This window comes from Mesoplodon mirus (assembly GCF_964341445.2).
Source record: "Mesoplodon mirus genome assembly, chromosome: X".
Taxonomy (NCBI): Eukaryota; Metazoa; Chordata; class Mammalia; order Artiodactyla; family Ziphiidae; genus Mesoplodon; species Mesoplodon mirus.
In genome coordinates this window covers 118,676,844-118,692,466 of record NC_138981.1, presented here as the reverse complement: position 1 = coordinate 118,692,466, position 15,623 = coordinate 118,676,844, and the positions used below count along the sequence as shown (strand labels likewise).

The 15,623-nt window shown below is 40.2% G+C and overlaps 1 protein-coding gene across 3 annotated transcripts in view; it reads left to right on the top strand.

The window, feature by feature from the left end:
- Positions 1-15,617, top strand: part of FGF13 (fibroblast growth factor 13) — a 508,169-nt gene extending 492,552 nt beyond the window's left edge. For all 3 annotated transcript variants that reach the window (XM_082610486.1, XM_082610485.1, XM_082610484.1), the window contains 2 exons: positions 12,776-12,974; positions 14,223-15,617. In XM_082610486.1, coding sequence (XP_082466612.1) covers positions 12,776-12,974; positions 14,223-14,359 — 336 coding nt within the window. In that variant the 3' untranslated portion in view covers positions 14,360-15,617. The remainder of the gene's footprint in view (positions 1-12,775; positions 12,975-14,222) is intronic.
- Positions 15,618-15,623: the final 6 nt, after the last annotated feature.

Below are 15,623 nucleotides of genomic sequence, written 5' to 3'. Positions count from 1 at the left end.
GGTGAACCCATACAACCCTCTCCCAGGAGACATAACTTGGGCAGAAAAGGAAAAGGCTGTACATCTGGTACACCCTGTCTCCCTTCCAGTCGTCAACTGTTTATTATAGTCGGAAGTCAGCAAGTCAGCATTTAACTGGTTCTGCCTGAAGCTCAGTGAGGGAGTTTCATTCTGAGGACTGTGATCTCGCTGAAGGGCCATCTCCTTCTCTTTCTCTTGGGGAAGGAGTGTCGTTTGCACCCTCCTGATGCAGAGGGATATAGTAGGCACCCTCGTGTGGCAACCTCCCAAATGTGTTCTCTCTGCGGGTTAAAAAAAGAGAAGCAATCCAACTGCTGATGTAATTCATGAATAGATGATGCAGCTTCTAATGACTTGGTGATACGATTTATCATGTCCCAGTCACGTGCACGTAGAAGAACCTATGTATGGAATCGATAGGAGCCATAAAACTAAATCCAAATATATTGTGACCATTTAAAGTTTTAGCCCCCTTGATTATCTTTAAAGTAATATATACAGCAGATTTGCCAGTATAGATTTTTCATCACCAGCCATCTGGTATAAATTAGTATGAGATAAATAATTTAGCTTTCTTCTGTTCAGATACAATTTCATTACCCTCTTCCTCGATACTGTGAAAAGTCTTCAGAAATAATCAATTGTAAAGTGCTTTTTGCATTCCAGCCGAAGTTGAGCCTGGAGGTTCCTGGCATGCTGACGTTTGACTCTTCTTCCTCCGTGTGCCGTGAAAGGAAGAGGTGCCGATTATTAGCAAGTGGCCCCCAGAGAATTGCATACCCAGGGGCAGCCCCTGCTAAGTCACAGTGCGTGGAACCATGACATGAGGTTGCTCGGTTGTTCCAGAAGTGCAAGGCGTTTGTTTGAATTAAAAAATTAAGAAGGATGCAGAGCCTAAGAAAGCAACTCAAGAGAGATTAGTTATGTATTCCCCGTGACCCAGTAATTCTCTCTAATCACAGTGAATATCCCAGCTTCCGAAGCACACTAATTGGTTTGGAGGAGATATTTTTCCATTCATAAGAAAAATCTCTGCTCCTTTTGGTCCTGGCCTTATTTCTCCAATCTGGCTGGATTGGAGGAATCTCATGCTAAAGTTGTAGGAACACATGTGCGCGATTGTGGAGGGCCTTGAACACCAGGCCAGAGAGTTTGGATTTTATCCTGTAGGCAGCAGGGAGCCCTTAAAAGATTTTGAACAGGAGGAATGTGAAAAATAGGACTTGATTTGGATGCGTGTTTAGTATAAGAGTGCAATGATAAGGTATATTGGGGGGGGGTATGGTTCTGTTCACAGCATGGATATAACTGGGGAATTCATCTCTACTAGCTGTCTAGTTCAGCTTTTACAGCATGCAAATTTTCAGGGCCAGCTGTAAGAGCTTGATGGTAAAAGAACAAAGTAAGAATTGATAATGTGAATATAATTGTAAAGAGAGGGATTTTAGTGGTCAAGATCACTGGTAACACAGAATAATAAGCATTTTAAAGGGTGACTGTAGAATTATTTGTTATTTTGTTGGAGTTCTTTGAAGTCACTTCTATGCTATATAATTACCTTAAGTTTTAAGTGTTCCTTGCAGGGATAATTTATGTATTTTGCATTCTCGTGCAAACGCTTTAACAGTCTACACTGTTGAAAATGGAAACTGAAAATTATTGCAAACAGGTCATGGCTGTGCAAAGCTTATGAAGTATTAATCATTTTGATATATCCTCAGAGTTTATATTATATTCTTGCATTGTGTTTTCAAACTCTGGTAATACTTAAGGTAACAAATATTTGAAAATTGAAATTGCATATTTTGATAAAGAACTGTAATTTGCCTATCTCAGAATTGAATGTCATCAAAACCCTGTAAAAAATTAATCTAAAAATGTTGCGGTATTTCAGGAAATCTAGAACAGACCAAATTTAATTTAAACTAAGCTATCAAAAGCTCAGTTATGAATTGTAGCTGGATACTCGGTCTAAACACTCCTGTAAAGCATTGCATTCTTAGAATTCAGGCTTCCCTGCAGTGGTTTCTCCCTAACCATAATATCAGGTGATGATTATAATAAACGGCATCACAGGTGACCACAGTTTGGTCATAAATAGGGAACCGTTGTCTTGTTTACTGCACCATAGCTACACATCTGAGCATTACATTCCTCTTATGAAAATATAATTCACTTTATGATAGCAACGTTCATCTTTCAAACTATCTTATTTTAATAAGCTTTGCACTCATCCTGAGTTTCTCGAAAGACCTGGATTCCCTTTTTCTTTTCTTTCAGAGATGGATGTACATTACATATAGGAAAATCTCTAGGAAGAAATAGGTTTATTCGTTTATCAGTCTCCTCTATAGATACTAACAGAAGAACAACCTGCCCTAGGTGGCTTCTCAGATTTTACCCTGAGGTTTGAGCACAGCTGGGAATTGGGACAGGAAACAGATTTTCTCCAGCAAGCGAGATGGCTCACTTTCCCACCTTCCCTCTTGTATGGGGTGGGGAATAGCAGGCATTTTTCAAAGGCCACAGGATTACAGAATTGGGAAAAAGAAGAAATCATCGCATGGACTTTCTCTTTGTTCACTTCTTGTTCTCTTTTTGTCTGCCACCCCCGTCTGTCGGTCTTTCTGTCTCTATTGCGAGCGTATGCACATACGCAGGACTCTGATTAGGCTGTTTTACCGGTTACCCACCTCTGTGCCTAGTTTCAGTAAAATCGTTCTGGGGTCATCCCCTAAAAACTCCGAGTGTAAAGAGGTCCCTGAAAAGAAAAAGAAAAAAAAAAAAAACCCAAGTGTGCAGAGACTCAGAGATGAATATTTTGCAGTAGAAGAATGAAGTTTTCATGGCATGAGCTAGGAGAATGTTCCATGGACACGTTTACTTAAGATCCATGGGAAGCTGCCTGGCCTGCTGGAGAAGCCAGGCCAGTGGCAGACAGGCTGGCGGGCTTGGCTTGTGCTCTGAGTTAAAGCTCTTCCTTCCCGCTGCAGCCCAGGGCCAGTTAGCACTGCTGGGTCCTTGGTGTTTTTCAGCCCTTAGAGATCAGGTTGCCTTAAAATAAGGGCCTCTCACATGTCAACAGCAGCTACCTTAAACAGATTTCAGCTTCCTCTGGAAGGAGCTGCTTCCCTGCTCTGGATTCATTCTCTAAAAGAAAGTGTGAAAGCCAGATTCCAGTGTATTAATATCTCTGGTTTCATTTCTTCAACTGTTAAAAAAAAGGTCTACCAAATCCATTGTAATCATTACCTTTCTTATCATCATCATTGTTAAACTGTCCCTTATCTCATTCGAATGTCAAAACTGTTTAAGCAGTTGTAGAAAACTTTAAAAGTAGGTACTGCTTAAGCATAAGGTACTATTAGATTTTTCAGTATTGTTGTTATTAGTAACCTGCATTATGAAAGTAGAACTAGCAAAACACTGGTTTAGAACAAAAGAAATGAGATAATAATGTTGTACTTTTGTGGCATAATAATTAAAATGAGACATGTAGATGTCATTTGGGCCATTAATACTGGATTAGTTCACAAATCTCTTTAATATCATGTGGGTTCACTGATACACATTACAGTAATTCCAATTTTAGAATCCTAGGATATCTTAAGCCCCATATTAAGAGCTCATGTATTGTTACCCTTGCAAAGGAATCACTAACGAAAGCAGTCCTCACCCATATGGTTAATGTGTAACACGAATCTCTCTGTGAACTGGAAAGGTGCTTCTCTACTCCGTTTGTTTGCACTGACAACCACTAGTTTTCATACCAGTTTCAAGTTGGGAGGAGGCTGCATTCTCCTTGCTGTCACATGAACAGAAAATTAAGTCAAGGCAAGGGATCCCGCAGTCTGTGAGCACCTACACGTACACTAGCTGCTTTCCATGCCCTCTGCAGTCCTCCCTGGGAGGCACATGATGCTATTCTCCTCTTAGAGATGCAAGATCAGAGCCCAGGTAAATTGCCCAAAGTCAGAAATCTGGAAGGTGGAAGAGGCAGGTTTGAACAGAGCTCTTTGGTATTCAGAGAGCCAGGGCTCATGAATAGGAGGAAGAGCTGAACCTTCAGCCAATGTTGGAACTGTCCATTGAGAAGAGAATTGACATCACAGCTCTTGTCTACACAGTGACTGTTTGGGTGAAAAGGCGCACTTGCAATTGAGTTCATAAAGGAATGGCTTGTTAAGGGCTACTTTCCTGTGGCTTTCTCACTTGTGAGGTGGTAGAACTCCTCTCTCAGGCCATTCTGAGGCTGTTACAGAGGCCTGCTGTCGAGATTAAGTCAGATCGTTAGATACGCAAAGGGTCCTAGGCTCCTGGGGTAAGGAGTAGTTGAGAATGAATTCTTCCATTTGAGTCTTAACTTAATGAATTGACTACCCCTGAGTACTACTGACTACCCCATGAGTACTACTCAGACTCATGGTAAGTGACTGTCTCAAGCATCCTTTCATGAGCTCCTTTCAAGGGGCAAATATTAGTGGAAATGTGCTCTCTACATAGAAAGAGGACTCTGTAAGATGTCCTATCCCCAGAAGTCATTTGCAGGTGTTATGTGATGTGGCAGTCCAATAGCCCTCTACGACATCTTTCTCATCCTTGGTTTATAGATGAGGCCTTTGCACCCTGCCCTGTGATTCCAGGTTTTCTGGTTTGCAGTGGAAAGCAGGCATTAGTGATTTCCTTCTGAACAGTGGCATTGCTTTCCTACCTGTGCAAGAGAAAAAAAATAAGAAGTCTTCTTTGAAAGTCTTTGAAGAAGTAGACTCCTGGCAATTGTAAATGACTCTCTTCTACAGAGACAGACCCTATCAAATCTAACACAACCGCTATCCAGTACAAATTACCACCTTCAGAATTGCCTGTAGTACTAGAACAAGCTATGCACCCACGTGGGTATGATTTTTATTTTTAACAGGCCACCTACCTTGCCAGAGTTTTTTCAATTGATCTACGCAGAAAGAACCTTTCTCCTTTGCATGACAGTTTGTTGGATGTCTAGGAAAAGTTTTCAGAGTTCCCAGGCTTTGAATTTTTGGACAGGAGCTTGGAAGAGCTATTTAAAAGGATACAACCTACTAAGTTTATTCTCTAACTGACTACAAATACTTCCAAAGTCATTCTCTTGCCGATGGGCTTAGATCCCCCTGTGAAGTTATTATACAGAAGAATCTTGCCACAAACTAGAAAGCTTCACAGTAACGGAGAATAGTTAGCTAATGGTCACAGATTAATTCCAGTAACCAGCCAAAAGACAGGAAAGTTTATTTTTAGAAATCATATCTGATATTTGATTCCCCTTTCAAAACACATAGGTCAGCCCTGCTTATAAGAAAAGCCAACATCACGAGTTAATACACATAATAGACAAAGTTGGAGAGAATTACTCACTTTAGAGAATTGTTCTTCGGTTGAAAAAAATGCTTTTCCACAGATTTTTGTTCAACAGCAAGATTTAATCTAGTAAGATTTAAAAAAATAATATGATGGCCACAGTCTCTGTAACATATCTTATGTAAAATAAAATCCATCTTCTGCTAATTGGGTTCTTAGCCAATCTGTATTCTTCTACAAGGCTTGGGTCAGACTGACACTGCCTTGGGCCAGTTATACAGCCCTGGAGACGTATGGCCTGTCCCTCTTCTTCGTCACAAGTCTCAGCAAGTTACTTCCATTTCAAAATGTATCTGCTGACCAGGTTTGGAGCTGAGTGAGGCCTTAGGATCATGTAATTTTTTATCACAACAAAAATCACCCCTCTTAGGCTCTGTAAGGGATATGGTGTTTTTGTTTTGTCTCCTGCTTTATTGTATCTTATTTCAGTGCATTTTATAAAACAAATTGTAAAATTTGACATTGCATGAGACTTCTCTACAGAAATATATGACAATCCAGAACAAGCCAATACCAAGGACTCAATGAAACCCAGGGCTAAAATGTGGTCATATCTGCATCCTAATTCTGTTTTAAACAGGGCATCGGTTGACAAACTCATTAACTTTTTTTTTTCATTTTTTGTTTGTGAGGAGTTGAGAAAAAGCAATGCTCCGCTGCCCTATTTTGTGGGCTCAACATAAGGTAAATGAAAATGTCTATTAGATATCTTGGAATAAAAAACTGCTACCAAGAAGTTTCACTATAACCATATGAGGAGAAATAGTCCCATGTGCATATTCTTAATTATAATCTGTGTTTCTTTACAAATGGTTGCCAGTTAGCATGGGTACTTTGAAGTCATTTTGTGGCATGGTATTTCACGAAGCCCATTTTTCAGCACTTCATTTTTTTTAGTGCTGTGGCTTGAAGCACTGCAGCCTTTTCAGCCGACTGCAGACCAAAATGACAAATGGAAGGAAGCAAAACAGTTTTCGGGGAACCAAGCTTGGAGGAGAACACTGAGTGTCATTCATGTGCAGTCCTAATTTTTGGCAGAATTTATCTCCTTCCATGTTAATAAAACACATATAGGCAGATCCTTTCTTTAGAAATTGATTCCAGGGTGAAAAGAACTTTGAAAAGAAGAGAGAATTTATTTATTTTGCCTTGGTTTTCTGGGCATGTATTATCAGAGTAATTCCACGTTTCATGTGTATGGAGCTTTACAATTTTCAGAGCTTCTTTCACATACATCATCTCATTGGCTCCTCATCCATCCTGTAAGGTCAGGTGTTCCCTCCCCCTCCCCCGCCATTTTACAAAAATCAAGTTAATAGAATTTAGTTGCAATGTCTGCTATTTGCAGACCCAAAGACCAACAGTATCAGTCTAATGCTTATATCTTGGTTACCAGGAAATCTCTTTATTCTTGCAGCTTTAGCATCAGTTTTGTCCTTATTGGTCCCCCTTCTCTTCCTCCCTCTCCACCTCCCTCCCTCCATCCTTCCCTTCCACCCCTCCCTCTCTCCTCCCTCTCTCCCTCCCTCTCCAGTTTTTTCAATTGAATTTATCTGTAGACTGCTTTCCTCCTTTTATCACCTACTCTTTCTGCCCTGGCAGGCAAGTTCTGACTTGTCAGTCTCTCCTCTAAAACAGCCCTCTATTCATACCCCGCCATGTTTAACCTTTTTTTGGATCTGTATAAGCTAGCTCCCAAGTCCTCTTCCTATGATATTTCATTCTTTCTGTTATTTATTTCACCAGAGTTATATTGATCATTGACTCTAAGCCAGGCCCCATGCTAGGAGCTGCCCTCAAGTATCCCACAGTCCAGAGGATATCTGAGTGAACAAACCAAACTCTGCTTATCCTGAATTAATAATTTTGTTTAGCTATAGTGCACTGGCTAAGTATTGATTCCCTCTTCCCCAACCTCTCCTTTCTCGCGCTTTGATCTTAGTAATAATGAAGTTCATTCACATCAAATATACCCTGGGAGAGAACATCAAAATCCTGAATATAATAATTAATCCTGGATTTTGAAATCACCGATAGAGGGGAAGCTTATATAGAGAATATAGGTAGTTACAGTGTCACCCCCCATATTTTATTTTATTTTATTTTATTTTTGCGGTACGCGGGCCTCTCACTGTTGTGGCCTCTCCCGTTGTGGAGCACAGGCTCCAGATGCGCAGGCTCAGTGGCCATGGCTCACGGGCCCAGCCGCTCCGCGGCATGTGGGATCTTCCCGGACCGGGGCACGAACCCATGTCCCCTGCATGGGCAGGCGGACTCTCAACCACTGTGCCACCAGGGAAGCCCCACCCCCCATATTTTAAAGATTCTATTTTGTTTTCTTTTTTAACAGAGATGAAAATCTAATTTTAATTTGCATATTATTTTCTTTAGGCTGGGGAATAATTGACACACACGAGTCAGACCTGCTTCAATAACCTGCTAACTTTAAATCTAGAAAATTAATTGTCATCAGAACGTGGCTGAGAATTAGAAGAGTGACCCTTGCTATTGGCAGTAATTGTTAAATTAATTGGATCTTCAGGCTACTGAGAATGTGGCCAGAAGAGAGGAGGAAAAGAGAAGGAAGTGAGAGGATTAAAGGGAGAGATAGGTCAGTTATAATATGTTTATAGCATCTGCTGAAAAGAGGAAATCATGTTTCACTGGGTTCATTTTTTAAAGTTTCTTTAGATGCTCACTCATCGATGTCGAAACTGTTTTTCTGTGTTCTGTGATGCCAATGAAAATATTGCATGTGAATAGAACAAAATGAATTGAGAAACATTCACCTCTACCAGGATTTGTGCGCTTGACATAGCGTATACATATGTGAAAGCTTATATTCAATGTTCAGGCTTTGTTCAACAGTCTAGGACCTTAGTGTTCCCATTTTATGTATGGACAACCTGAGGAGACTCTGCTGCTCTCTTGAGATCCAAGGAAATCAGCGCAACCCATTTACAAAAGATTTCTTTTGAGAGAAATGTGTTCAAAGGAAATGCTTACAATAGTCATGGCAGGACTTCCCTGGCTGTCCAGTGGTTGAGACCCCACACTTCCATTGCAGGGGGCACAGGTTCAATCCTTGGTTGGGGAACTAAGATCCCACATGCCACATGGCACAGCCAGAATAGTTATGGCACTCCTCAAAGCCTACTGAGGTACAGACTCAAGTGAAACACTGCCACCCTATCTGTTGGTAGCATAGCTGAAAATACAAAAGCAGGGGGGGAAAGTATGAAAAACCTGACATTAAGGCCTATGTTTGCAGAATGACTTCTTTTAATCAGGAAGGCACTTAGTCGTGGTGTGTGTATTGTGGTATCGTAGATGTGTTTAGGGCACGGGAATGACGTACATGATATATAGATGTTTTTGAGCTCTCACCTTTTTGGATATGGCTATTGAGGCTACAGTTGCACATCACCTGCTGAGTGACGAGCCCCTTACTTGGCTCCCTTCAAGGAAGCCACCATCACAGCCCATGCTTCTTCTGAACCAGCTCCAGCTCCAGGAGGCCAGAGAGTTACGCATCTCCTCCGTACTTTGCCCTTGGTGCCAGGGGCAACTCAAGGCACTGTTGCTTCTTCTGACCCTAAAGAGGATAGCAATTTACCCAGGTCCAGAGCCTTTGTTCTGGACCAAAATGCTTTGTAGCACACCATTGTATCTGAGGATTCTTTGCATATATCCGATGTTACTGATTGTGTTAATGCCTTATTCTCTTGCCTCTCAAAGTCTGTGTGGAGGTATGTCCTGATAAGGGCAGCTGACCATCACCATCTGTAGCTGTAAGTATTCTCCTATATGCTCTATTGACCTGATGTTGAGGGTTTCAAATGTTTTCTTCTTGTCAGTGATACTTCAACCTCCAAAGAACTATTTTGCCCTTAATAGTGAGTAAATTGGTAAAAAAAAAAAAAAGAGAAGTATTAGGTTTTGCTCCTGGATCTGCTCATTCTGCAAATGTAAATTCTTCATTTGTCACCCAAAATACGATCTTGTAACTAACTAGTATGGATTCCTTGGACAAAAAGTTCAATATTCACTGAGAAAAAAACTAACCTTGAACTTTAAGGGGAATAGAGATGATGATTACAGAGAAGAGATTTTAGAGAGATTGAATATCTGTATTTTTTTCAGTTATTCCTCTGAATATTACTAACATTATTCCTCTGAAATTAGTATAGATATGCAAGAGAGGTAAACAACTTTTAAGAGAAATCGATGCATAAAAGGTTAGAAGATATAAAGCACCTTTTCTTTTGTATTCATGCCAAATAATTTCTTAGTGGCTGTGTAAGGAATGCTTGACATCTTTTTAATTCATTTATTATGATAACAGGTATTTACCTAATGCATATTAAATATAGAGCACAATGACTGCTGCCTCTGTTTAGTGCCTACTGTGTATCAAGGCCACTACAGTACCTTTTTCGAGAGCGCTAATTATCACCTTCAGGTCAATCAAAGGAGATTGATTCCTTGCCAGATGTCTACCTGGTATTCTCTGAATAGGGCTTCTCTGGTTAGGGTCTGATCCAATTTCTGTTATTTCTGTGAACCACTGCTGAGACAGAGAGAGGCAGCTGCACCCCTCTTCCCTTTGGCGGCCCTTCCTGTATTGGGTGGGATGTTCACATCTTTCCACATTTGATAAAAATCAAGCCTCTTTTGCCTATTCCTTCCAGCACTGGATAAAATGACAGTGTCACACACAGAGAACAGAACACTCCTTTGGTGGCTTCAACATTCTTTTTTTGGCCTTATTTTCCTCCCTCTCTACTGAGTTCTTGAGTCCAAATTTAGCGGTGATGACTAAGAAATTGCCAGGATGTGACAGAGCATTCAGTTCATTGAGTCCTTCCTTGCCATTTTCCAATAGTTGTAACAATTGCTGAGTTTTTTTCCTCCTCATGTTGTAAGTGCCGGTATCTGTGTAGTATCTGTTATTCTAAACAGTTACGAAGTCACACATGCAGGGTCTGTCCCTGCAATGACAACCTCCTTCTATATACAGCTGATTTCGTTCTATGGTATTCAGGAAATTCCCTGCAGACTTTTTACTGGTTGATACTTCTGAATCCTGGAATTTCCGAATTCAATCTGAATCTCTGCAATGCAGATCCTGTAAGCAATAACCAAGTGGTCTGCTATGTGCTAGACAGTATGACCAGTCCTTTATGACTGGAAGGTGGATTCAGAAATAAGACAAATTCCTTGCCTTCTGGAGCAAGGAATGCACACGCCTGGGTCACAGGGCCATGCTGGAGATGTAGATAGAGTTTCCGGGAGCACAAATATGAGTGTCATCGGTTCTGATTGGGAGAGATCATATATGATTCCAGGGGCAGTCATATTTGAGCTAGACCTTGAGGAATGAGAGGAAAGCCAGTAGGTAGAGAGGTACAGAAATGACATGAATGGCATCTGTAAAGGCACAAAGGCACACATGGTTCTATGGTGGAGAACAAGGCATGGTAGCGACTGAGTTGTGAAGATCTAGTTATTTACTTATTTATTTATTTATGGCCACACCGCACGGCATGTGGGATCTTAGTTCCCTGACCAGGTATCGAACCCGCGCCCCCCTGCATTGGAAGCGCAGAGTCTTAACCACTGGACCGCGAGGGAAGTCCCTGAATTGTGGAGAATTTTAAATGCCACGTCAGGTTGTCATTTTACGCTAGGCAAGGCGAAACCAACATTCTATACAACTGTCCTCATCCCTAGAGGACCCATGGAGACTATTTTAGTCAGATTTCTTTGTAGACATACCTTGGCTTTCCCTATGTTGAGAATTCTACAAAGAGGAACATTCACAGCCCATAAATAGAACACTTTCGTTCCTACCACGTGATAGTTGCCTTCGAAGTACATTGCTTCTTGAGTAGGTTGAAATTGTGTGAATCTTCTGAGGATCTATCAAGTATGCCCCTAGGCTGAAATTATGCCAAAAGATGACTCTGATCCATGCACCCTGGAAGCCAGATGGGGGAACCAGTGAGATTACTGAGTGAAACAGATTTTGTGGATTTCCAGAAAAAAGTGTTCAATTATTTAACTTTCAGAAAAAGGCTGCCTCATTTGAGGAATCTGTCCCTCTTTGCTGAAGTGATTCTGATAGTAAATCACTGTCTGTTGCTCAGATAGTGTGCTTTGCTTGGAATGCTATCTAACATGAAGGAAGGTAGGACCATGGAGACATCATTCAGAAAAGACAGGTGTCCAGAAATCTTGCAATATTTTTATTGCAAGGTGGGTTTTTTTTCAGGGTTTTATCAAAACGTATTCCTGATAATATCTCAGCAAAATAGTACAAATCGAATGGCTTCCTTAGTGCCACTTTCACGTGTAGCTCACTTCGCATTTTCCTCATCATCTTTTACTCCAAGTGGACCCACTGCTAGTCTATAGATTACTTAGAGATTAAAATCTGCTGTTCATTTCACTTTGCTTATAAATGGATATTTTAAATAGCTGTTTATTGCATACATACACATATTGCAAAACTTGAAAGAAGGCTTTCTGGGGTTTTTTGTTTGTTTTAAAAAACAGTCTATTGGGTCAGGAACCCTTCTTTTGTATGGGCAAGTCCAAAGAATACATGGCCACGCACATGGCAGGAAATCACGTTGCTGGGTTCAAAGTCTCCTGGCCTCCTCTCTCATGTCTGCTGGTAGAATTACTGTAAATTCCTTGTTTCTATATTGATTTGTGTGAAATGTTACTGTAAGGCAAGGATGAGGTGATGAGGGAATTTTTTTTTCCTTTTTAAGTCAAGGTCCAATAATCTGAAGAAAAAAATTCAATTTGGTTTATCTAAAAGTAAAAGGTAGTCTTTCTTTGTAGCATCTCTTTAGAAATCTAGGCAGCCAGCATTGTAACAGTATAACACAGATTTCAGCCTGGGGCAATTGAAAATTAATAGTACATAGTAACTGGATAATCTATGAAAATTAAGTACAAGGATTGGATGTTTATTTTCTCATACTTAATCCCAAAGGGAACAAAGCTCCATGTAACAGTTTTATACTTGTCTTTTCAATCTTTGGCTCCTGTATTTTTCCAATACATTACACTTAGGTGGCTGGTTCTAATTTTTCCATTACCTTATTACAAAGAGAGCTAATCATTGATCAGTAGCACTTGCACTTAGGGCCTTTTCTAAAGCATCACATGAAATGTTATATATAGTTTTAGTTTCCAATGATAATAGTTTCTGCTATTAAAATAGAACAGCAGTCATAACAAGCTCTAACAAAGTATGTCCTAAACTCCTGAAGGATGATACCATATGGTTCTCCATGAAATCCATAGCTATAAATGTTGAGCTTTTGTTTATTTACTTCTCTTGTAGGAACATTTCACACCTGAGTGCAAATTCAAAGAATCGGTGTTTGAAAATTATTATGTGACATATTCATCAATGATATACCGTCAGCAGCAGTCAGGCCGAGGGTGGTATCTGGGTCTGAACAAAGAAGGAGAGATCATGAAAGGAAACCATGTGAAGAAGAACAAGCCTGCAGCTCACTTTCTGCCCAAACCACTGAAAGGTAAACTAGATATTATACCAGCTATGGATTAAGTGAGTATCAGTATTGAAATCAATCCTTTATCACACTTTCGAAAGTGGAATGTAATTCTTCCATACTAAGGCATTTATACAAAAATTCAGTAACATTTTGCACTTAAAAAAACACTAAAGCATTGACAATAGCATCTAATCTCCTGATTTTAACTTTTCCATAGTATATCTGCACGTGGTAACACCTTTCTTATGTGGAGATAGCTTAATTGCTAACTTAGGACAGCCAAGAACCCCAAATTATGCCAAAATGATCCCTGGACAGGAACACAGGTGCTAAAATGTGTGCATACTTAACACTTATCAGAAAGCTCCTTGGGCCCATCTCTCTAAGGGCCCAACAGTATTGTCCCAACAATTTTCATTCATTCATAGTTTTGGTTTTTGGTCATTAATAGCAGCTTAGTAGCAAATGAGAAAGAGTGAGGGATAGGAATGGGCTGCAGGAAGTAGGGATGTTAGAAGGAGTGAGATGTGGTGGAAAAGCGGTAGAAAATCCAGGCAGAGAAGAGCGGTTTACAGAAGGGGCAGACATCCAGTCAAATCAACACAGCGCCCTTTGACAGCACATTTTCTGGAGCCAGATTACTTGGGTCCAAAGCCCAGCTTCCGCCTTTACTAACCAGATAGTCTTGGGCAGATTATTGAGCTCAAGTTCCTTCTGTAAAGTATGGATAAAAACACCTGCCTCATGGGATTTGCATGTGGATTAAATGAGATAACACACGTGAAGCACTTACAACAGTATCTGGCACGTTCTAAGTGCTCCATAAGCGTAAGCCAGGGCTGTTATTTACAGCACAACAATAATATTTACCATTTATTGCATTAAGAACTGTGCTAATACTTAGAGTCTTGGAGAGTTTCATTTTAAAGTCTGAGAGAAATCAGTGTTTGAAAATGTTTTCACTTTTAATATTTGCCTTGCACAGCATGCTGTAGATCATATTTAAACTTCTAAGAGCTTTATTAAATGCATTTTTCATTAATCCTCTCATATATCTAAAACCATCGGTGATGGAAATTAGGCATTAGAATTCTCTACACGCTTCTGTACCAAGACTGGATTTTGCTTCATCTGGTCCAGTCCGCTCTCTACTGAGTTCTTGAAAGCGGCATTTTTCAGGTTTGGCCTCCAGCCTGGAAGCCTAGTGGACAGAAGGAAAGTTGAGGGCCAGTGAGGTGGCCTTTGATGCCCTGTCTCTCTGCTTTGCAGTGGCCATGTACAAGGAGCCGTCTCTGCATGACCTCACGGAGTTCTCCCGATCTGGAAGCGGGACCCCAACCAAGAGCAGAAGTGTCTCCGGTGTACTGAATGGAGGCAAATCCATGAGCCACAATGAATCAACGTAGCCAGTGAGGGCAAAACAAGGGCTCTGTAACAGAACCTTACCTCCAGGTGCTGTTAATTCTAGCAGTCCTTCACCCAAAAGTTCAGATTTGTCCATGACATTTACCAAACAAACAAGGCAGAGTTCACTACTCTAATCTGCCATCAAACCTTCTTCTCATCCATACAGACGCCCCATAATTTAGAACGAGCTTGTGCAAAAAAAGAGTGCCAAGCATGATCAGTGAATTAAATCTGGGAGAAGGACTGCCCAATTTTCTCATGATCTCACCTATGCTTTGGGGAAGACAAACCAAAAACATTTCACAGCACTAATGCTGATTTAAAAAATTGCTCCCCAACCAAGAAAATTGAAAAGACCACCATTGTTCTTCAAACAACAAAACAAAACAGAAAAAAATTAACTGCTTCAATGTTTTGTAGGGGCAAACAAAATTCTGTGAACCGTGTTGTTTTCTTGGCTTAATGTTTTCTATCTATGCTTGATTTGTATGTATTCTTTACTTTGGCATAGCTCAACTTTATGATTTCTGGAATTCGGTGGTTCTATTGACTCTGTGTCACTTAATCCAACTCAACCAAATTCAGGGTTGAAGCTGAATTGGCATCTCAGGCTCAAGGTAACAGTGTTCTTGTGATTTTACCAAAATTTTTTTTTCTTTTACATTCGTAGTATTCTGATCGAGTTCTTGTGCTGTACTTTGTGCGTAGAAATTGTGTTGTGTTGTCAACCCCAGTCAGTAAAGATTACTTAAAAAAAAAAAGATTATCCTCAAGTATAGATTTCTCTTAATTCCATTTGTGTTATCATGTTAAACTACTATTGTGGCTTCTTGTGTAAAGACAGGAACTGTGGAACTGTGATGTTGTCTTTTGTGTTGTTAAAATAAGAAATGTCTTATCTGTGTATGTATAAGTCCTCCTGTCATTGTATTTGGCACGTGAATATTGTGTACAAGGAAATGTTAAAAGACTGGTTACCCCTAAACAACATATACTTATACCTGCTTCTGGAAAAGTGTTTAAGACTTAGCTAGGTTTCCATTTAGATCTTCATATCTGTTGCATGGAAGAAAGTTGGAATCTTGGCATAGAGTTGCATGATATGTAAGATTTTGTGCATTAATAATTGTTAAAATCTGTGTTCCAAAAGTGGACATAGCATGTACAGGCAGTTTTCTGTCCTGTGCACAAAAAAGTTTCAAAAAGTTGTTTCATATTTGTTGTTGTATACTCAGATACGCACCGAATAAACTCTTTATATTC